Below are 23558 nucleotides of genomic sequence, written 5' to 3'. Positions count from 1 at the left end.
CCACAGGGGCAATTTGTTACTTTTAATATGACAAACGTAAGTGTAGGTTTTATTCTCAGGAAACAGCATGCAAGTGCAGTCTAAGGAGAAGCATTTTTATGTGGTAGAACTGGAGGCATTAGCAGAAGAATGTAAGACTTTTATTAAAACACTGCTTGCTAAGAGGACTTATAAGCCTTATAACATGTAATAAAGGCCTCCTTCACACCTTGGTTTAAAGCAGAGACCAATTGATGAGATGACTGATATCTGATAATGTGCTTCTCGGACACATCAAAAATCGAAAAAAATTTGCACAAGTAGTGCAAAGTCTCTCTTTTACCACGCCTTCTCTCTTCTCAGAGTCATACCTCTTTCTAGCAAGAACTACCACACCCATATGGAGCACAAGACAAGTTAAAATATACTTTTGGGCTGAAGGAAGAAGAAAGTTGAAAAGCCAGAAGGACTGCTGGATACCAAATCCTGAAAATCACAGTGAATCGCAGTTTGTTTCAGTACTCTTCTCCCCAATGTTTCTAGTCACAAATGGAAAACCTCTACTAATGTATATGCAATATGACCAGCCCTTAATTATCCTGATAATATCATCTCAACTATTTTTTTGAGTTAAGCCTATTGATTTCATCTTACTAGATTATGAACTTCATAAGAAAATCTGTGCTCTGTATGTTCAGACCAACAGGAAATTTGTCATCACATGCATTATTTTCTTCATCTTCATCTAGTAAGTCAAATGTGCAAATATTTTTTATTAAGTCCACAAGTATTTGTTTGGTTACAGTAGAGATATTTGAAGGAAGTAGCTTATTTTAGCCGATTTCTTATTTGCGAGAGGTCACCACAGCTTTTTACATTCGATGCCTCGATTTCGATTTGATATGCAAGGGGATGTTTTGGGTGACTGGCTAAACTACTACACTATGAAGCCAATTCAGAAATGGAAGATAAAAAAATAATAAATAAATTATAAATATCAATAAAAAACAAAAAAATACAAACATGAAGGTTAAAAGTTGTAATAAATATATTGATTAAACTACATAAACAACAAACTCTATAAAGAAGAAAGGCTAGCAAAGTTTAGTTTTCAACACTTTAAAGGTTCTATTTATCTGTAATAACTATCATTGTGCTGTTCTTCACATTTGTTATACACCTTTGCTCTCTCGATTTCATTTGTCTCGCTGCCGCTCGCGACCCACTCTCTACTTCTTTTGACAATGACATCATAAGATAGATTTCCCTTTTAAGAGCGTGTGGCTGGTTGGTGCTAAAGCCTACATTAGCTGTGTAAGTGGGCCACCATTTAGCATTAAAAGCCTTTAATTTGCTATAAACTCTAGCACACATGTGTTAATAGGCAGCGGGTGTTGGGTTATTGTTCCTGTACAGAGCATTTTAAACAGGAGGCCATTAGTGCCTCTGCACTGGGTTAGAACGCACTCAGGAAAAGGTATTAAAACTACTCATATGTTACTCTCACAGATGCACACACACACACACAAAACATAAATAAATGTGGCTCACTGAGACACACCGACTATGTCAAGGAGAGATAGAAAGACAGAGGGACAGAAATCCTGAGAGGAAGAGAGTGAAGAAGAGACTGAGAGTGATGGAGAGGGAGAATTTTATGATGGCATAAGGTTTCAGTGGGAGAATGAAGTTAAACACTTCATCACTGGAAGATATTTACTTAAATGTAAACAGCGCCTTGGGATATCAAAAGTAAAATTGTGTGTGTGTGGAGAAGGTAATCGGTCAGTGAGGCATTTGCATCTGTTTGGCTGTGAATCTGGTTCTGTGTGTGTGTGTGTGTGTGTGTGTGTGTGTGTGTGTGTGTGTGTGTGTGTGTGTGTGTGTGTGTGAGTGTGTCCTGCGGGGCCAGCCAGAGGGAATAGGTTAATTCTCTCGTCATCTTAGACACTTCCTGGGCTGCTGAAGCAAAGTGACAGCTAATCAACATTGTCATAAATAATCAATGGCCACTTTGAGCAGTCTCACGCACGTACACACGCACACACACAAAGTCATGTGAGCGTGCGCACTTGCACATGCACACACAAGTCTGTCTGGATAATGGGGCCGGTGCTCCCTGTGTAATTCTTGGCGCAGGGCTAAATTGGGAAAAGAAGGGGAAGAGGAAGGGAATGAGGTAAGAAGGAAAGGATAGGAGGGGAGGGAGGGTGAGAAGGAAGAGAAAGGAATCAGAAGCGAGACAAGCGATGAGAAGCGAAGGGTCGGAGCAGGTATGCCTCCTGGCAGACTATCTGGAATTAAGGAAAATTAAACGTCACACACACATACAGTGCTATCTTCTTTCGCTCTTCTTTCTCTTTCACTCACACATAGAGGAGATTGGAGTACTGCAGGGTGTTATCCCAGGAATTCTATTTGGGGTAAGGAGAAATTGTCTTGGGAGAGAGAAGCTCGAGGAGAAACAGGAGAGTCAAAATAATAGGGAGTGGAAGGTATCGTTCCCATATTTAAAACAGAACATCCGCACTGGAAAAAAGACATGGATTAATAAAGGTTAAATGAAAATAAACAGATAAACAAAATCAACGCTTCACTGCTGTCTGCAAGCAAAAGCCAGATCTGATTCGTGATTTTAATTTGTGTGCGTGGCAATGTTTGCATCAGTCATTGGCATGTCAAATATTTGCTCATTAAATGACACAAACAGACATGTGCAGAGTGCAGTCCTGAGAGAGGCGTGGATTGGGCGATAGGAATGCTTTTAAATTAGGGTGATCCACGTATAAAGACACAAACGCGGTGATGATTAATTGTGAAGCTGCATGTCAAGTGTTTTTGTATGTGTGACGTCTACATGGACACACGTTTTTATATTCCTGCATGTATAAATGAGCGCGAGTTCATCCTCTTTACCTGCGATTTGGCAAGAGTCCAGTGTCCGTAAAATTCCGGTCACGGTGGTCTCCGGTAAAAATAGTTTGACTGTCTCTGTTCAGCCTGTACTGGGAGATGTGTCCATTAGGTTGGGATGGCTCATCCCAGTACAGCTCCACTGCAGATGTGTTTATTACTAGGTGTCTGCGCTTCGACCACACACCTGGAGTATAAAAAAAGAAAAGAAGAACAAATGAGAGCCTCCTTAAATAATTAATTTGCATCTATAATTAGTCAGCAGTCCTACTTCTGTTCCAAAAAAGTAAATAGCATCACTTTGTGTAGAGAAACCAGGCTGTTTATTAAAGCTTATTGTTCGTTAACTAAGGGCACTGTTTGTTTAACAAGTAAAGCACTGAAATGCTATGCACAATATATATGATCAAATTATAATTTCACGACTTAAAATGAGCAACACTGATGGTTCAAAATCTAGTTTTTTATCAGCTTAAATATTTTGTCCATATATTCAGTCCAACTACCAAGATTGGTATATTTAAGATGATGAAAGACTACGTAAGAATGAGACACAAGCATAAGTGCAAGGAAATGTGAGCCCAAAAAACAAGAAATAGTAGCTCCAAATAAAAGAAATAAGGAGACTGGACAAATGTACAACAAACAATAGCTTAAAAAGTGCAGAAAAGAGAAAAAAATCCTATTTAAATAGAAAAGAAATAGCAGGAAATCTAAGAGAAGAGATGTGCAATGCATTTCAAGAAGAATCAAGAATCAAATAAAAAAAAAAAAATCAAATAAACAACAACAACAAACTTCAACGATATAAAGTGTCCACACTTGATACAATGAAAAAGCCAAAAGCTAAAGGGTTTACGAAATACTGCACAGTGAGGAAGCACAGGGGACAACTAATTAGATGCAGAAATCAGAGCAGAAAAAAGAGCATAGATGTAAAGAAGAAATCAAAAAGAGACAAGGTACACTGTAAAAACAAAAATACTAAAAGTCAGACATACTTCATTTCAGTATTTATTAAAATTATAACAAGCTGTGATATTGTTCTGTGTCAAACAACAAAAAATATCCAACCATTGGGTTGTAAATTAGACATACATTTGAAAAATACATTTGAAATACTAGAGGATTTGTGTGTGTGTGTGTGTGTGTGTGTGTGTGCACACGCGTGTGCGTATACCAGCAGGCTTGGCTTGCAGGGTGCATCCTGTGGATGGTAAGCTGGCTCCACATCCCACAGACGTACAGGCCACAAGCACAAAACTATACTCTGTGTATGGCTGCAAACCTGTAACACACAGATATGTGTGAGCATGTGCTAAAATCAATGCCTTAGTAAACCCATGTCCACATTTTTAAACATTTTCCCATTTTAATAAACTGCACATTTGCAACAAAAAATGAAATCCACAAATATAAACTGAGAGGGATAAAGTGGGTAAGAAGGGAAACAGTAAACTGGAAAACAGGGAGAATGGAACAGGGAAAGAAAAAAGGGAATGCTTGCTCAGATGATATCACTCATTTTCTTCCTGACTGTTTTTTCTCCCTCTCTCTCCCTCTGTTCTTTCCACACTCTCTCAATGGATGGATCCATATCTGTCGGTGTTAAATTATGCATGCCATAACTCAATAATGAAACAACGTAAAGATGGGAAGCCGCGGAACTGACACGGGATAGGACCGGCCCAACGCTGTAATGTCATCAGCTTTTGATCTATGATAATTATGATACCTCTGTATGCGTTTAGGCTACTGTGTCCAGACATGATTTATTTATAGGCACCTGCTATGCAGTCTAAAAGAAATCACATCGCAACTGAGTGGTCCTTTAGCTGCAACCACAGGAAATCAGCTTTTATAATAGGATTTAAAAAGTAGAAGCAAATGTAAAAATCCTCCACGTACCTAAACAAAGTTCTTTTTCCTACTCTTTGGAAACCTGTTTTTCCTTCAGATATATTTCCTGCCTGATTGCTGATGTAAGGTGCGAGTGTGAGGATGAATGCAAATCCTAAGTGTTGACATTGGGGATTGACTGGATGTTTTATGGTCATTCACTTAGCTGACAGCATACAACAGCTTGCAAATCAAATCCAAAGGAAAATGAAAGAACTAAAATGACTTTATTTCAAAAGGATGACTGCATAATGTAGTGTGCTGAATTCTTTATTTGCACGTTATTTTAGGTGAGGAAGAATTGATTTAATATCATTTGTCATTAAAAGTGTTTTTATAGTAATAAACATCTATACAATTTATTTAGTAATCCCATTTATTACAATATTACAAATGCATTTAGAGTTAGAAATAACCGAATCATAACTTTTTCCATGGAAAGATTTAAAATTTCTTGTAGTAAAAGGAGCGATATGTGTATGATTAATACGAAAGTTCAAAGACAACTCTATAAACTAATGATGCAGATATTACAATTAAACTACACAAAGATTAAATCTGTAATTTAGTAGAAATAATGTTTAAATAAACATCTTTTTGTTGTGATTTTGTTGATAATCAAAATCTGTCTCCAACTGTGTATATTTGGAGGGTGAGAGAAAGAAAGAGAAACCTTACTGTGTATCCCAGCTGCTGTATGCATTACAATACAATACCCACCCAGTGTTGACTACATACAGAAAAGAAAATGTGCACCAACACACACACACACACACACACACACACACACACACACACACACACACACACACACACACACACACACACACACACAGTGGAAGCCTTCACCGCGTCTTCCTCACGTCTCTTTCTACTACTTACCCTGCTTAACATGCTTCGCAGCCTGCCACGCTTAACCCAAGCTCTAATCAATGTGTCTGTGTGCCAATGTTCTCGCAATGTTGCCCTGTGTTTGGGTTAAATAAAGGAAATCTGCCAGCCATACGAAAGAACCAGGGCCGAAGCGTAAGGTTCTGTTACACTATTTAACTGTGCAACTAAGCGTGTGTATCTGCATGTGTGCACTCTACCATAGTAAATGATATCTACGGTGCCAATGATGTCATTTGTCGCAACGCTGAAAAAAACCGGTAACCTTTTGCTACATTTTTTCACACACAAACAGATGCGGTCTGCCTACATGAGCTAAAAATTGTAACAATTTACGGCAGACCATGAGGAGAGAACTTTCTGTTGGCGTGGTGTTGGCTTCAGAGGTAACAAAATGTCTCACAAGTTCATCAGAATTCTCAAGTTTTGCCTATTAATTACAGCCTATTATCGTGCCATGAAGGAGTGTGGAGTGATCGGAGAACGTGCTTGTGAAAACGAATGAATCAATTCCACCCTTGAACGTAAACAATTACAAAGTCTAGCATCACTTGACTCTCTTGTTCCTTCTTCCATTTTCTATATAAGGCAAAAATAAGTGCAGATGCACTTGTCATTTCATAGATTTGCATGTGCACATACATTTAAACCTAAAGAAGAACCCCTTTGATGTTTCTTGCTATGTTTTAAATTAGCTATAACTCTGGTCCTGAAGAGGGCAGTGTTGATCTGCTGGAGAAACGATGCCATGTCTGCGCATACTGGTGTGTGCGCATACTTGTATGCATGTGTGTGTAGCCATGCATGCGCTCGAGTGCTTGATTATGGAAAGACAGAGGAAGCTTCAATCATTATAGCAGTGATCACTAGGAAGTGAAAAACAGGTGGAGGGGGTCTGGATGCGAGAAGCCAGCGGCTCACTGACAAAGAGTTGTTCCTGTCGTCGTAAGAGTTGGACACACTGGGTGTTTGTGTTTGAGGGAAACGCAGACTAAGAGACGCTGGAAGTAAGATAGAGAGTTGGTGTTCGAGCAAAATGTCAAGGAGAGAGACTGGACGTGTGAAAGAGAGCAAACAAGTGACACAAATGTGAGACTGCTGTTGGGTGTGTGTGTTGCAGTAAAAATAACTGATTGAAAACGGCATTTTATTGACAGGTTGCCATTCTCTGTTTGCATTAGAGAATATGATAGGATGATGGGCGCAGGCCGCAATACCATGCCTGTCACCTGATACAGAGAGAAAGAGAGAGACTGAGAGAGCGGGGGTGGTGGGGATTGAAAAGTGAAAGAGTAGATGCAGAGAAAGTGGAAAAACCAAACAGGAAAATCGCAGAAGAAAGAAATGCAAGGACGGCTGAGAAGGAATTTAAAGAGAGAAAAAGAGAGAGAGCGTGGTGGTACAACAAAACTTGAGACTGGAAAGAAAAACAAATTATCATGGGAAAGAAAAAAGAGTTGATGCAGAGAATGAAAGAAAAGAGAGCGCAAAAGAGAGGAGGGAGAGAAGAGAGCTTTGATAACACCTCTCCTAAATAATTAAGAATTTGACTTCCTGTCTGTGGCTCCCTAATGCAGAGACCGTCTGGGATGGAACAGTGAGATCAGGTTCTCACTCTCTCTGTCACACACACACACACACACACACACACACACACACACACACACACACACACACACACACACACACACACACACACACACACACACACACACACACACACACACACACACACAATCCATCATGGAGTTTTATTGGCATTAATTAACATAGCTTAGAGTGAATGTTGAAACATACATTCATTTTGCTTGATTATCTTTTGATTAGTACTCTGACTTTACTTAACTGTGCCTTTCTTTTATTAAGTAAACACCAACAAAAGAAAAACAGAGAAGCAGCATCGAGCCACTCAGCATCTGAATAAATCAACAGTATCTAAAAGAATCTTTCCACAATTTCCCTCATATAATTATTCTTAACTTCTTGAGAAGGTTATAGTGTGTTGCTGCTAAATGGCTTGATCGAACACTTTCTGCATACTATAACAATGAGACTTCTGAGACATATTCGGCATTTAAACAAAGGTACTTCGGTGTCTACGTACTTGTACCTATAGCGCGTACCAGTCACAGAGTGGACTGTGAGGAAAATGCATTAATAAATAAAAGAACATACTCTATTCCCTGCAGTTCTGAATTAATAACGAGCCTACAAAAGACCAATTAAACACATGATTAATGCCATAATCTATATAATTGCAGGCAATAATTCATTGTGAGCTAATGATAGCAATACTTAATATTGATTCACATGGGGTGTCTTTGTACAGTTGTACTTAATTCTCTCTATAAAGTGTCACTTTTTAAAACAGCTCTGGATGCCATTAATGCAAGTCTGTTTGTTGCTTTTCCTGTGGCAAAAAAGGATAAACAAGAAATGGGGGAAGTCGCTTTTTTTCTATAATTTTAATTTCTGTCATCATAGTGGTTTATTAGACTCACGGTGCTGTTATTCAGTGCTCCACTTTATCACGGTGAAGATTTTTCTGCAAGCAAACAAAAAATTCCTAAAATGTCTGATATATATGTATGTATATATATATGTGTATTTTAAGCCAAAAGGGTGACGCTTTGGGCAACAAATACATCTCAGAATTTTTGTATCTTAATTCAAAAGCAACAGGTACAAGCAGCTGGAATGAATTTGAACTTGACTGTTTTTTAAAAAAAGCTCACATGGAAGTTTTCATTTGAGCTTTCATTGATAAATGTACACCTCTCATACCAAAATAATAAGAGAGGCCATTTTTGGTCTGAGGAATTCATCAGATCCAGTTACAATCCTGCATAAAAAAAGATTTAAAATCGTAAGTGTTGTAGCTAAAAAAAAAAGCAGTTTCTGTGGTTTCAGTGAGCGTGTGTGTGACAAAGATCCTGAAGTGTCTGTCTGACAGTGGTGAGATGCAGAGAAGATGAATAATAGCGTATTAAACATTAAGGATGAGGGAATAGCACAGCAATTATTTCTGTTCATATTTCACTGAAAACACTTAGATTCGCCCATCCATCTTTTTATCTGTTTCACTCCTTCCTCTGTTTCTCCTTCACTCCCTTTTAAAACATGTCACTCCTCGGATCCTTTCTCTCTTCAGTCTTCTGTTAATTTTTTTTTCTGTTGAACATCTTTGCCTCAGTCTTCCTTGAACTCACCGTTTCGCTTTTTCTATATTAGTTTTTGCTTAGTTACAAAGTAAAACATTTTAAGCCTGTCTGTTTATGACTGGCTGAAGATTAGTCCATACAGGATAATAAGGACAAAATAAAACAAAACTCAAAGCTTTACACAAGAATAATAATAATAAAAAAGATAATAATAATAATAATAATACCAAATGAAATATACAAGTTAACCTGAAATATGAACAAATACATGAAAACTATTTTAAAGCTATTTGTAGCCTGAAAAATGTTTAGATTCTGTTCAGATTTTTTGGTGGAGATGTCAGAGAGACAATGCTGAGGAAACTATTCAGTATTACAGACAATACATCTCATTCCCTGCACACCACACTGTGGAGTAATATGAAAGGAGGAGTTTGTTTCTACCAGCGACCAGCACTTTGTTCAGCTCCTCCTCCTTCTGTAAGAGTCAGTGATATCTGTAACACTGGATATCATTTATCTCACTATCCCTGTTATATCCCCTTCTCGTTATAACAGGCCACTTTATTTTTTCATGTGCAATAATTACTGTTATAACTTTAGCTCATCTGAGTATTTCTAGGATTTTCCCACACAACCATCTCTAGGGTTTTACAGAGAATGATCCGAAAAGAGAAAATATCCAGTCAGCGGCAGTCCTCTGGGTGAAAATGTCGTGTTGATGCCAGAGGTCGGAGGAGAATAGTCAGACAGAGCAAACAGGAAGGTAACACTAACTCAACCACTCATCACAGCCAAAGTATGCAGAAGAGCATCTTTGAACACACAACATGTTGAATCTTGAAGCAGGTGGGCTACAGCAGCAGAAGATCACATCGGGTGGCACTCTTGTCAGCTAAGGACAGGAAACTATAATTCACACGGACTCAAAATTGGACAACAGAGGATGATGTTGTCTGGTGGGGGTCTGGTGAAAACATGAAAGCATAAATCAAGCCTGCCTTGTATCAAGTGTTCAGGCTGCTGCTGATGGTGTAATACTGTGGAGGATATTTTGGGCCCCTTAATACCAACTGAGCACAGTTTAAGCGACATAGCATACCTGAGAACTGCTGTTAACTATTTCCATCCACATCCATCCTTTTGGACCACAGTATACGCTGTTCAGCATGCGCCATGTCACAAAGCTTAAATCACCAAAATCTCTGAGGAATGGTTCTTGTAAAATCTATTCAAGAAGTCTGGCAGTTTTTTGATGGGAAAATGAGGGTCACACTAAGTACTAGCCACTGAGTTACATGTAATTCTCTATTTTCTATTTATTGAGCTACTCGTGGTCGTGTATAAGGATTATTTTGCAAATAATAAAGTTCTTAGATCTTTAATCTTATCTTCTAACTGCTGTAAAAAACAAAACAAAAAAACACTCCAGTAAATTGCACTGACTTCCTAAAAAATGGATGTGCTCCAAAAGGAGAGCTGCAAAGTTCAGAGATAAAAAGAGAGAGGAATAAAGGAGGAGAGAAAAAGACTGCCCCAGTAGTGATTTTGGCTGAAAGTTTTCCAGTGTCTCACTGGGGGACAGGGGAATTTCACACACACACACGCTGGTTGCTTACACTGGCACACGGGGCTGGTACAGTATTACAGCACATTACCATCTCTATTTGGCATTGTTTGCTTTGCTTCGTGCCTACACATACAAACACACATGCACACAACTCCTGACCATACAAGCCAACCACAGGCACCATGGGAATAGTCTATTGGCTACTGGCAAAGCTGATGCTTGGTCTGAATCCAACACAGAGCACAGTAGAGAACTGTGAAGAGAAAATGCCACAGAAATTCAGCTTCAAAAGATGTCATCACTTGACTCCTATACATAAAAATTTAAAAGGGGGTAATGCAATCAGCTTTGAAAGACTCAACATTTTTCAGATAGTGCTATTTCAGTCCCAAAATACACTTTACTACACCCACAGTGATGATATTCGATTTGTATTTTCCTTTGTCACTAATATAATCTGTTTTATAAGAGACAGTAAATGTTTTCTTTACAGTGTTTTATACAGATGTTTGATTTTGCGTGTGTGTGTATATGTGTGTTGTAACTCATGGCAGGAGGCCAACAACACTGCTCCCCCTTGGAGTAGATAAAACAAGACTCACACATCGCCCAGCCCTGACACCATCATATTCATGTGCAAATCTGTAGTATGAAGGTAAGTCAACATGTCTGTTTTTCCCTTTTGAGACTTTTTCCATTGAGTCAATCTTTTGGTAGATTTATCTGATTGTTTGTGGATTCACTTGTTCTCTCAACTGTGAAATTACGTGACCCTCAGCTTGTGTTGTGATCTTTCTAACCATGTTGTGTTTGATTGTGCTTCTATGTATCGTGTATTTTTCTTTCTTTTATGTGCATACATGCCAGTATGTTTCTGTTTGTGTAGGCCATTAGGACAGAGAGCATGTGGCAGCAATCAGGTGTAAATTCAGTCATTACACAGCTTCTACAAACCGGTACGCAAAATAACACACGACAGAGAAGAAGGGACAAGAAGCGTGACAATGGAGGACAAAGCTGAAGAAAAAGGAAAGTACAATTAAGACTGTAACAAGAAAAAAAAACAGGAAGAGAGTATGAACAAGTAAGGAAAAGTGAGGAGAAGGATACGCCATGTCCTACCAGTCACTGTGAAATTTCTGGGTCCATCGATGTGCGTGAATATAGTTCCAACACCAGTCTGGTTCAGGTGGTACCGCTGTATTTTTCCATTTTGAAAAGTAGGTTCAGACCAGTTCACGTGGAGGGAGGAGGGGCTTACAGCTGTTACCACGGGAGGTTGCACGTCCTCTGGGACGCCCTGGACTGTTACTGCCACCACCTAAAAACACACACATGCACGTCACATAAACACAGGTTCAGAAACATACAAACAAAAACAGCCAGAGAAAACACAAAGAAAGAAAAACTGAAAAAGTTGCTGAAATATAAAACAATTTTGAAATATTTTACTTCAACTTCAACCAAAAAAGGGTCCTGTTTCTAAGATTCCTAGTCTTTTAATAACAGAGGAAGATCTTTAATATACAAATGCATTAAGCAAGCAACTTAATAAAAAAATAAAGAAAAAATGAAGAAAACTAGCATGTTTATAGACAGACACAAATTACTGTGTTGTAAATGAAACTGCAAAAAAGAAATTATTCATAACTTGCATTATAGAAAATAACCAGAATATCAATGACATAGTAGGTCATCCAGTTCAAGATCCATCACAATTTACAGGTTACTGACCCCAGTGACAAATGTGAACTTGACCTTGAGCACAGTTTGACTGAAGACCCAACTAGGTTTCATTCAAATCTGAACAATACTGTAGGAAGAGCAGTGATTCCTGCGAACTGTTACTGGTATGAACTCATGTACAATAAAATAATATAATTTATATAGTGAAACTGAATAATTTTGACAGAAAGACTTAAAAAATAAAATGTTACTACTGTACTTGAACATGAACTTGTTTCCAGAGAAATCTCCCTTTAGAATATAACTCAAATTCTTTTTGGATCTTGGATTTTATTCGAGAGGACAGACAGCAGAGAGCAAACACAAAAGTAGGGAGGAAACGAGGGGCAGACCCAGGGCAGAATCAAACCCAGACTCCTGCAGCCTTTCAGCATATGGGCTGCCTGCTTGACTAAGTGAACTACAGCAGCACCAGAGTATTGCTTCCATCCTGAGCCTTTACTCCCCCAATCATTTCCTTTAGCGTTCCAGTAGGACAGAGGATCCGACTGGAAGCTGTTCAAGCAATGCAATGTGTAGGAAATGCAATAATTATAAAGGATGTGCAAAATGTCTTACTACTGATCACTGCTACCATACTAAAACAAATCACTAAACAATCTGTTAATAGGCCAAGTTAAAAAATTACTGCTTCTTAGTACAGTAATAAGAGTGACCATTGTATTGTACATTCGTAGTGTAGTATCTGTGAGCTCATGTGAACGCTGAGTGAATGCGGAGACCACAGAATCACAGGGCAATCTGCTGCTAATGGCAACAGGGATATCCTGCCTTAATAGACTGTCACTAGCACTTCCACCACCTGTCCCACACAGTGCTATGCAATTAGAGCACAGCAACTACAACTAAAGAGACACACAAGTGCGTGCACACAGATAAACACACACAGGTGCATGCAGGTGTACACATGTAAACAGACAGAGGCAGAACAAAACAGCAAAGTAAGCAGAGAAGAAGGAGGATGCAGGGGAGGTGTAGTATCAGTCAGAGTGTGCTTCAGTCAAGTGTTTGCCAATATTTTCCTTGAATGTAAAAAAAATGAAAACTTAATCCGTGAATGTCACATATCTTTACTGGCAAACAAAAATTAGCACTCAGACTTGATGAGACAGATGGATAATGTGGGATCCCTTCAGGAAGCAGCTAAGTGACCCGTGATGCTAGTTTTTCTTATTAATTACATCTGGCTTATAATCACTGATTTGTATTTTTTATAGTTCACTGAAAGGAGTGATAGATCAAACAACTGGCTTGTCTTTTGACTTAGCATTAGGGGGCGTTCCCATTTGAAACGAATATCCAGATAGTGGATAAATGATATCTGGTTTCAGAAGTTAGTTTTTGTGTCACTCTTTACAAATTCAAATACATAAAATTACATCAAAAAGCCAACAAGAAGCTAAATTATCAGCTAATAACTAATGGTTTAATTCTTCACATACAGTCAAAATATGTCCCAACATGACTGATCAACAGTGTAGGGTATACAAAGAAGCAGAGATTACAGATTATGCAATAAACCTACTTGGCTAAATGAAAAGAATATTTGTCATTCATCCCATCTTTTTTCATATTAAAAAGTAGAAACTTGTGAGCCTCAGGAAAATGAGATGGTGAGAAAGAGTAAGGATAAGAAAGCAGAGACAACAGCTGGGAGAAACTGAGGACTACAATGTTAAGATCAAGGAAATGACAGGAGACAAATAGCAGCAAGAACAGGACAAAAGGATTTGAAGACAGAGAGGGACCAATCGCTCTTCCTCCCTTTCTAAGTGACCAACCATATTAGATCAGGACCTTCTGTTGTCACAGCAGGTGTGCGTTCCTGAGTGCCTGTGTTTCTTTGTCTGTGCCTGTGTGTGTTTGTGTGTATGTGAGGAGGCTGATGCCAGGTAATTGCAGTGGTATATTAGGTTAGCTCAAGTTATCCCATAATTGGGACTGTTTGGCCAATTTTCACTGGTGTACAAACTAATCCAACTCACTCCCTTCCTACCCTCTGCCGCGAGTGTGTGCGCGCTTGTTTGTGTGAACATATGTATGTGTGTGTGTGAGGAAGAGAGTTAGACAAAGAGAGCATGGAAGACTGGGCTTGTAGTCTGATGGTACTTGTATGTATAAAGGGTTCTTAGTAGCTTTCATGCAGGATGATCCAATGAGTTTAAAAAGTTTTATAAAAGGAATTTATAAAACTTCTTATTAGGGGTCGCTACAGCAGGTCGCTATGAAGGTTTTTGAACTGGCAGAGTTTCAAGTGTTTTCAACTGAAACCAAACCAGCGACCTTTTGCTTGTTAAGATTTAAACTGGCTCCGAAGCTAAAGCAGTGCTAACATAAGGTACATTTTATACATCACTGATACTGTCTACAGATTTGCACTACAGTCCCCAGTAAGAATTTGAGCTCTTAGGTGTAAACTGTGAGAATTAATTATCTTAGTGGTTACGGAAAGGAAGCATGAAAGCAAAAGTGATTAATCTGTAAAGGTTTTCTACATTTAACTACATGTAAAACATCTCACATCTTCAGTGTGACGCTAAAGTTACTTATTTTGTTTAATTTTTGTGGTTTACTTTTTTATACTTTTACAGGAGAACAATCCAATATCATGCAGACATTTAGATTTTACTGGTATAAAAATTTTGTTTTAAAACAATAATTTATTATTTGTGATTTAAGCCTACATAACTCACAGACAGGAAAAGTACTATAAATAGTGTTTCAGCATTCCTAATTTTATTTTATTTTTTAAAAATTTTTATTAGAAAAAGATAACCCTAGTAAATACAAAATGCACTTTTTTAAATGATTATTTTATTTATCCTAGCTATCCTAACCTTCTCCACCCATGTAAGTAAGATAAATATAGAAAAGAAGAAAAAACTAAATCACATCACTGTAAGATGCATGGTGGCAGTTTAGCATTATCATCATCCTCCAAGGCCAATGTCCTATTTCATGGCCCAGAACTAAACCTACAATTAAAAAGTCTTTCTCTTTAAGATCTGGACTTCTTCTGTCTCAGCTCAACCTTGCCACCAAGTTTAATCGTGCTGACAAACAGAAAGACAAAGAGAACTGAAAGCATGCTTGCAAAAGTGCAAACGAGACACCAGGCAGAAACTGAAATTGTATATTTATGTAATATGTTTATTTTTGTCAGTAGGACAAAAAGGACAAATCTAATGGTTCACAGTCAAAGTCTGCAGTCTTGTGTTGTGTAGCCACTGTTTGATAGGGTTTGACAGGAACTGCTCTGGCTTTAAAAATTTTAATTACCATAAATCTTTACTGGCTATTTACAGTTAGCAGATTAATCATCAATATGCCAACTATTATTTGTTAAGTTCTGTAAGGATACAAGAGCCAACAAATGAACCAGTGAATTAAAAAACATCAGTCCTTAGTAGGAGGTGAATGGTGTTGCATTAGTATTAACAAACTACAATGTGTTTTAGTCTGTTTACAGACAGCAGGAAATGCTTGCAACAGTAACATAATTGCCATATATAACCATACGTTATGTATCCCATGTATCTCTCTGTTACCATTTACCATTCCTCTTGTCCTTTTCCAGTCTTATTTTTCAAAGAAATTAATTTATGATGTACTTAAATAAATCAGTATATCACAAATAGGGATTGATATGCCATCAATCCCTCACAAACAATTTAGCCAATTTTTCCTTGATCTTAGCCGCTCCGCTCAATCCACGCCTGCAGCAGCACAGCCATAGGATTTCTCTTTATGTAAGGATGTGCTTGTCACAATAATGAGATGCTAAATTAACTTTAAAAAACCCAGAAAGACATTTTTTAATATGAGCTTTCATCGTCACTAAGCCAGAGAAATTAATTGTTGTGGTGATATCAGCTCACAGCCAGCGAGATAGCAGGGAGGGGGAGTTGTGTGAAGGTATTATGGGTACTATCAGAACCATCAGGTAGGCTCAGCAAATCCAGAGCCTTGCATTCAGGGGGAGAGCGGAAACATGGCTAAATAACAGCTTGTTCCTGCAGCAGAACAGAACAGAGTTCAAGCAGTGTAGAAACATCATACAATATAATTTCATAACAACAAAGGTCAGACAGGGCTAGTAAAATATCGCTTGGCAGAACAACTGTGGACTGCACCACCTTCATGATGTAAACAATGATTGCAAATCAGCATCTGACGTGGGTTTAATGAGACGGTAAAAAGATATTCACTGGTCAAACATCAAGTCAGAAGAGTAGTCAACTGCAGGCCATTGCTTTTAGCTAGTTTTTAAAAATTAACCCTAAGTGAAGTTAAGGGTTTAAATGTAAATACACAATTTTCTTAAGAGAAAATACAAAAATGCATATTTGTATTCAGACAGGTGACAAGGACAAGAATAAACCTGCCTGACACTAAGGTAATTTTATTCCATCAATTGCAAGTGCAATGTATGTTCGTGATCAGACATTGACAACATTCATTTACATTTCTACTTTCTCTCAAGAAGAAGTAATGCTCTCTCTAAAATTAACTTTCATCATTTTTTACAAACCTTTAAGTGTTCAAGCAAAATTAAAGAAGTGAACTTAACTACAGTGTAAAGTGGTACTTAGTTCAGTGAAGCTAAGGCCATTTTTAGAGTAGCCATTAGATAATCATACAGTGGAATAATGTCATTTTGAAATGGGGTGCTACAATAGAGTATGGTTTTAGAAAGTGTGTGTATGTGTGCTGCTGTGTGAAAGTAAGAAAATTTTACATGAAAAGTTGGTAGAAGAGAAAAATAGCACTGAGTTGGAACAGACAACAGAATAGAGAGTATTTCCTGTTAAATCAAAGGCACATTCCTTTTTTTGGCTCAAAATTATATTTATTTTGCTATGATGAAACATGTGATGTTGAAATGTAGCGACTCTAAACCATCACAAGACATCAAACCACACAAATTCTTACCTGTGTACTATCAGTGCAACCAGCCCGGTTACAGACCCTCAGCTGGTAACTGTATTCCTGGAAAGGCCTGATCCCACCAACGTCAGTAAAGCTGTTTTCATCCCCACGGTAACGCTCTTGTCCATCACGCAGTATAGCATAGTGGGTAATCTCCCCTGGTGAAGTTTTAAAGATAATTGGGTAACCACTGTTAGATTTTTCTGCCTCTGCATTAATTTAATTACTCAAGCTGAACTCCAAACACAGAGAAAGACTTTTAATCACTGGATCTAACCTAAAGTAGTAATATCCATGCACATATACAAACCATTACTCCGGGCAGGTGCTTGCCATTGCAACTGGATAATATCATCTCTTTCACCTAGGCGGCTCCAGCGGGGTGTTGCCACTCCCCATGGTTTGTCCTCAGTAGTCGTCACTGTTGTAACATTGCTGGAGCCTCGACCAAAGCTGTTCCAGCCTCTCACTCTGTACTCATAGGTGGTAAAAGGCTCCAGGTCATTGTCTATTTCCCAGTAAGTGTCAAAAAAACGGGAGGACAGTAAGGGGGCAAGGGAAAGACAAAAATGCATTATTAAAAGTTTATTAATTCCATATAAACCCCTCACCTCTCCATTTTACTTAAAAGTCTCAAAGTGCATCTCTATTATAAAATAAAAAGTGAATGCTTCTCCACCCCATGGTCGTGCGGGCAGCAGCCTAAGCACAGAAACCAAGAGCTCCCTCTCCTCGGCCACCTCCTGAAGCTTGTCTGGGGGACACCGAGGCATTCCTAGGCCAACCAAGGAAGGACATGTAAAGGAGGCATTATAGTTAGATGGCCGAACCACCTCAACTGGCTCCTTTCGATGTGGAGAAGTAGCCTCTCTCGAAGGACTGCACTCATCACCCTATCTCTAAGGAAGAGGCCGGCCACTCTTCTGCTTGTTTCTACTATTTTGTTCTTTCAGTTATTACCCAAAGCTTGTGACCACAGTTGAAGGTAGGAATGTAGACTGACACCTTTGCTTTCATGTTCAGCTCTCATGTCCAAATAACTGCTCCAGCCACACCCCACATCTTTCTGTCAATCTCTTTCGCCCCTCTTTCCTCTTTCCTCTCTTGTGAAAAAGACGATTAGAAATTATTCTATTTGGGGCAGCAGATCATCCCTGAACCAGAGTGGGCACTCCACCCTTTCCTGTCTGAGGACCTCAGACTTGGAGGTGCTAATTTTCAGAGATGAGATTTTGAGGTCAGAAGCTTTACAGCAGATGATTACACGTAGAAATTCTGTCCATGATGATTATGAAGAGAATCGGTGACAAAGAGCAGGCCTGGCAGAGTCCAACTCCCACTAGAAATGGGTCTGACTTAGTGGCATCAATGCGGACTAAACTTTCATTTTAATTGTACAGGGATTGAATGGCTGTTAACAATGGGCCAGACACCCCATACTCCTGCAGCACTCCTTCCCACAGGCAACCCTGAGGGATGCGGTTGAATGCCTTCTCCAAGTCCACAAAACATGTGTAGACTGGATGGGGAAGCTCCCAAGCAAGTTCTAATATTCCTGAAAGGCTAAAGAGCTGGTTAATTGGTCCATGACCAGTACAAAAAGTGCATTGTTCCTCTAGAATCCAAGGTTCAACTAATGGACAAATCCCGGTCAGGCTGAAAAATGTGATCCACACCCTGCGGTCAACCTTCTTAAAGATAATCACCACCATAGTCTGCCAATCCAGAGGCAGTGCCCCAGATCTCCACTTCACTCCAAGCGATGGAGCACTCTCGAGCACCCCAACCACGGACTCCAAGCAAACTCAACTGTCGTTCGGTGCGTAAGTGCAAACAACAGTCAGGAGCAGCTCCCTGGCTATATATAAGCACTATCACCAGTGTGAATGTCAGGCCACGAAGCACTATGACAGACAGGTTATTACAACCCTATTGCAAAGGTACAGGCACAGTAGTATTTATACATATAGTTGTACTTGCACACATTTGTGCATTACTTTTAGGAGTGTAAATGGTCTCTTGTAAACTACCAGTCTGGGATTCTTGTCTGTACTTCTGGAATAATTAAAATAGAAAAAAATGTACAGATGAAAAAAACAGCAGTGAGGTTTGCCTAGAAATATAATACAATCTGTTTTTCTGTGTTTGATTGTAAGATATTGAAAAGCTAAGTTAATACAAAGCTCTTGTGGATAATACAGCTTACACTTATGTCACCCACTTCACATGTGGAGCTATCTGGGCGTGATCTAACTTCTTTCTTTTTTTCTCCCAGAGAAGTATAGCATGATACTCTGCGCATGAATGCGTGTGTGCATGCGTGTGTGTGCTTGAGAAACATCTGGTGTATGGTGGGTGGCGACAGCTTTATGTGCCTCTGCCCAGATGGTGTCACAGCATCGCCTAGAAACTCTTATCCTAACCACCCCATGCCACATGCACACATACACAGACAAAGTAATGAAAACACATACGCAGAGCTACACTCCAGAGCCACACTAAAATAGTAACTAACTGGATGCAAAAACACATATCATTTATGAGGACACAACCACCCACACACACACATATCCACAACCACAATTAGTCTTGATTTAACAGACATAACTACCCAGATAAATAATGTGTGGACAGACTGAAAATCACGACACACACGCCCACAAACACAAACACGTTCCTGCTCCCTTTGGGCTGATAAATAGTGGAGAATGTGAAAATGGCATTTAAACGCCCATCTCTAAGTTTTAATAACACGCAAGTGTACAGCGCAGACAGAGTTACCATGTTAGAGCTATTAGCGTGCACTGCAGCAGCTGTCTTGGTGCGTGTGTGTGACAGAGGGAGTGTGTGCAGAAGGGCATCTGTCTGTAAAGCCCTTTGATTGTAGCGGCTGACACATTTAGAGTAAATGCAGAACTGGCTTCTGCAGGCTTGCAGTTTCTGTGAACGCCATGTTTTACAGATGGCTGTAACGTTTTACTTATTCTTCATTGTGACTTAGAGAACTGAAGTGGAAGAAAAGTAATAATTTCAATGCAGGGCTGCAAATACTTGATGTTTATAACTAAAACACATTAAGCCTATAGAAAAGTACTGATACTAAAGACTAGTTAACTTAAATTTCTAGGGAACTAGAGGGCGATGTGGCTGACTTTATGCATTCATTTGTCATCTTATATTTGGACCACAATCAAATTTCATCAAGTGGCAAAACTGATTGTGTCTTTTAACTCATTCACTGCCATTGACGTCTATAGCCGTCAATTGCAGTGAATGAGTCAATGGGTTTAACTCATTCACTGCCAATGGCTGGCAGTGAATGAGTTAACTTATGCAACTTGACTTGGTACTTGGCCATCTACAGATTTGTCTTAAAAAAAGTAGGTATAATCTTCCTGGCTGTTCAGATTGCTTACTGACTGTCACGGTTCTGGGTCCGTTGGACCCAGTATTTTGAGTTTATTGTGTTTTGATTTTAGTTTGCATCAGGGATTGTGTTCTTGTTCTCTTGTCGTGTCTTGGTGATGATTATGATTTCTATTATTAGAGTTCCATGTTTCTGTTTATCTGGGTTTACGATGTGGGTTTAGTTTCATATGTCATTTCCTGTCTGTCTCTCAGTGTCAGGTCTGCGTCTTGGTGTGGTGTTCTCATTTCCTGTTTTATTGTGAAGGTCTGGGTCTCATGTGAGTGTGTTCAGTTTTACCTTTGTCTCGTCTTGTTGATTATTCCCAGCTGTGTCCACCACCTGTGTGTAATTCCCCTGTGGTTCTCTGTGTATTTAAGTCATGTCTTCCGTCATTGTTGTTGCTGGTCCGTCTGTGTATTCCACCCTGCCTCATCTGTGTATCTACTATGTCTCACCCGTGTGTTCTCCCTGCTGTCCATCATCATTCTCCTCTGGTCGTTCTCATTAAGGTTTGTGTTCTGTAGTTTAGTTTATCCCAGTATAGTTTAGTTCTAGCTCCATTTGCCGTTTGTATTTACTTTCATGTTCAATAAACCACCTTCACACCTTCACGACTGCCTGCATTTGGATCCTCCTCTATTTTCCACACGGCTCACCTCACTCGCCGTGACAGTACGGACCAGCCACAAGATGGATCCAGCAGCTTTGTCTGGAGAGAGCGACCTCGCACGCATCCGACGCCTGATGGACTGGGTAACCCACACCACCAACGCAAGGGCAAGAGTGGTGGGGTTAAAAGCCATCGAGGCAATCCTGGAAGGAAATCCCTACCTCTGCCAGCTTAAGGGAGTTTCAGGCTTAATCTGCAACTTGCATAAAGCCCGGGGGGTGGTGCGAGCTCGGGAATCCACAGACTTTGTCCAGCAGCAGCGGACTACGGCCGCCCCGGAACAGTCACGTCAGCTTCTCCTGCCGGAGGTTTTGCCCGGCCCGCCGGAGGTTTTGCCCGGCCCGCCGGAGGTTTTGCCCGGCCCGCCGGAGGTTTTGCCCGGCCCGCCGGTGCAGTCGGCAGGGAGGAAGCGACGTTCGCGTCACCGGCGCGGCACCCCACAGCCGGACTTCAGGATGTCAAAACAGTCGGCTGTGGTGGGTGAAGCAGACACTCTTTTTGTTCCTTTTTACCCAGATGCTAGGTCTATTTCTTCTGGAGCTATTTTTTTGTGTCTCCTCTAAACATGATAAGGATTTCTCCGTCTCACCCATGACCATTGCTCCTAAGACTGCCTTTGTTGAGCCGACTTTTCGTGCTAATGACTATGTTCACGCTGTTGTTCCCATGCCCGGAGTAGCTGAGCCTAGCACTACGAACATAGGGAATTTAAGTGTCAGGGAAGCTTTCTTGTCTCTGTCAGTTCCTTCAGGGAAAGCTATAAACCTTTCTGAAACTGGTTTTTCTGACCATATTGTTCCATCCTTACTTTCACCTCAGTCTGTAGCCCAGCTGCCCTCAGTTCAGTCTGTAGCCCAGCTGCCCTCAGTTCAGTCTGTAGCCCAGCTGCCCTCAGTTCAGTCTGTAGCCCAGCTGCCCTCAGTTCAGTCTGTAGCCCAGCTGCCCTCAGTTCAGTCTGTAGCCCAGCTGCCCTCAGTTCAGTCTGTAGCCCAGCTGCCCTCAGTTCAGTCTGTAGCCGCTTCACTGCCTATAGCTCTGTTGCCACCAGTTCAGCTGTCTGCCCACTCATTAACCCAGCCATCATCCTCGAAGCCTCATCACAAGCAGGGAACACACTTCATACAAACTTTAGCTGGTTCACTTAAGCTGGCCATTTCAGAGGCAGTTGCTCCCTCTAGGGCCTCCCCAGAGGCTGGGTGCCAGTCACCAGCCACCTCTGGACCCCTAGAGGTCGAGATGCCAGCACCAGTGGCTTCATTAGAGGACTTTACTGCGCAGTCTCAGCCGTCATCCCCTGCTGAGAGCTCCAGTGAGTCCGCCCCTCTACCCCTGTCCTCTGCTGGAGGACCAGAGGGACCCATTCAGCCGTCAATCTCAGCTGGAGGGCCCGAGGAGCCCGTCCAGCCTCATGTTTCGTCTGCTGGGGGTTCGGGAGAACCCAGCCAGCCCCATGCTTCGTCTGCTGGAGGGCCTGAGGAGCCCGTCCAGCCTCATGTTTCGTCTGCTGGGGGTTTAGGAGAACCCAGCCAGCCTCAAGTGTCTTCTGCTGGGGGTTTAGGAGAACCCAGCCAGCCTCAAGTGTCGTCTGCTGGAGGGCCCGAGGAGCCCACCCAGCACCACGCCTCGTTAGCTGAGGGTCCTGGAGGACCCAGCCAGCACATCCTCACACCTGCTGACGGTCCTGGAGGACCCAGCCAGCACATCTCCACATCACCTCCTGCAGCGTCGCTGCCGTCAGGTTCCGCAGCCGTCCCGCTGCCGTCAGGTTCCGCAGCCGTCCCGCTGCCGTCATCCACGCCTGGTCCAGCCTCCGCTTCTGTCTCGTCGCCGTCATCCACGCCTGGTCCGGCCTCCGCTTCAACCTCAGTCTCGCCTGGTCCGGCCTCCGCTTCAACCTCAGTCTCACCTGGACCGGCCTCCGCTTCAACCTCAGTCTCGCCTGGTCCGGCCTCCGTGTCTTCAGCTTCGTCTGGTCCGGCCTCCGTGTCTTCAGCTTCGTCTGGTCCGGCCTCCGTGTCTTCAGTCTCGTCTGGTCCGGCCTCGGCTCCGCCTTCGTCTGGTCCGGCCTCCGTGTCTTCAGTCTCGTCTGGTCCGGCCTCGGCTCCGCCTTCGTCTGGTCCCGCCTCGTCTGATCCTGCGGTTGCCACACCGCCGTCGGAGCCAGCTCGACCCGTTCTGCCTCGCCTCTGCCGGCCGTTTTCCGGGCCTCTAAGATGGCATCATGGCCTTCGGGGACGGCCTCCGGAAAGAGTTCGTCGCCGCCGCTGGCATCGCGGCCGTCCTCCGGACCTGCTCGGTGGCCGCCACTACCTTCCAAGTGGTCAGCCTCCAGAACTGTTTGCCCGTCGCCGCCGTTGCCGTGTGCACGGTCGGTCCCCAGAACTGTTTGCC

The 23558-nt window shown here is 41.3% G+C and overlaps 1 protein-coding gene across 1 annotated transcript in view; it reads right to left on the bottom strand.

Moving 5' to 3' along the window:
• Positions 1 to 23558, bottom strand: part of ush2a (Usher syndrome 2A (autosomal recessive, mild)) — a 237806-nt gene that overhangs the window by 30693 nt on the left and 183555 nt on the right. Inside the window, exons 64-68 of the mRNA XM_085369549.1 lie at positions 17399 to 17596; positions 17092 to 17246; positions 11536 to 11734; positions 4073 to 4180; positions 2896 to 3079 (exon numbers count right to left, since the gene is read on the bottom strand). Of these exons, the coding sequence (XP_085225675.1) occupies positions 2896 to 3079; positions 4073 to 4180; positions 11536 to 11734; positions 17092 to 17246; positions 17399 to 17596 (844 nt within the window). The remainder of the gene's footprint in view (positions 1 to 2895; positions 3080 to 4072; positions 4181 to 11535; positions 11735 to 17091; positions 17247 to 17398; positions 17597 to 23558) is intronic.

The sequence above is a fragment of the Diplotaxodon limnothrissa genome, linkage group LG1 (assembly GCF_057381915.1).
Source record: "Diplotaxodon limnothrissa isolate DT_005_m linkage group LG1, D_limnothrissa_male_GT1.1, whole genome shotgun sequence".
Taxonomy (NCBI): domain Eukaryota; kingdom Metazoa; phylum Chordata; class Actinopteri; order Cichliformes; family Cichlidae; genus Diplotaxodon; species Diplotaxodon limnothrissa.
This window is presented reverse-complemented; position numbering and strand designations above follow the sequence as displayed.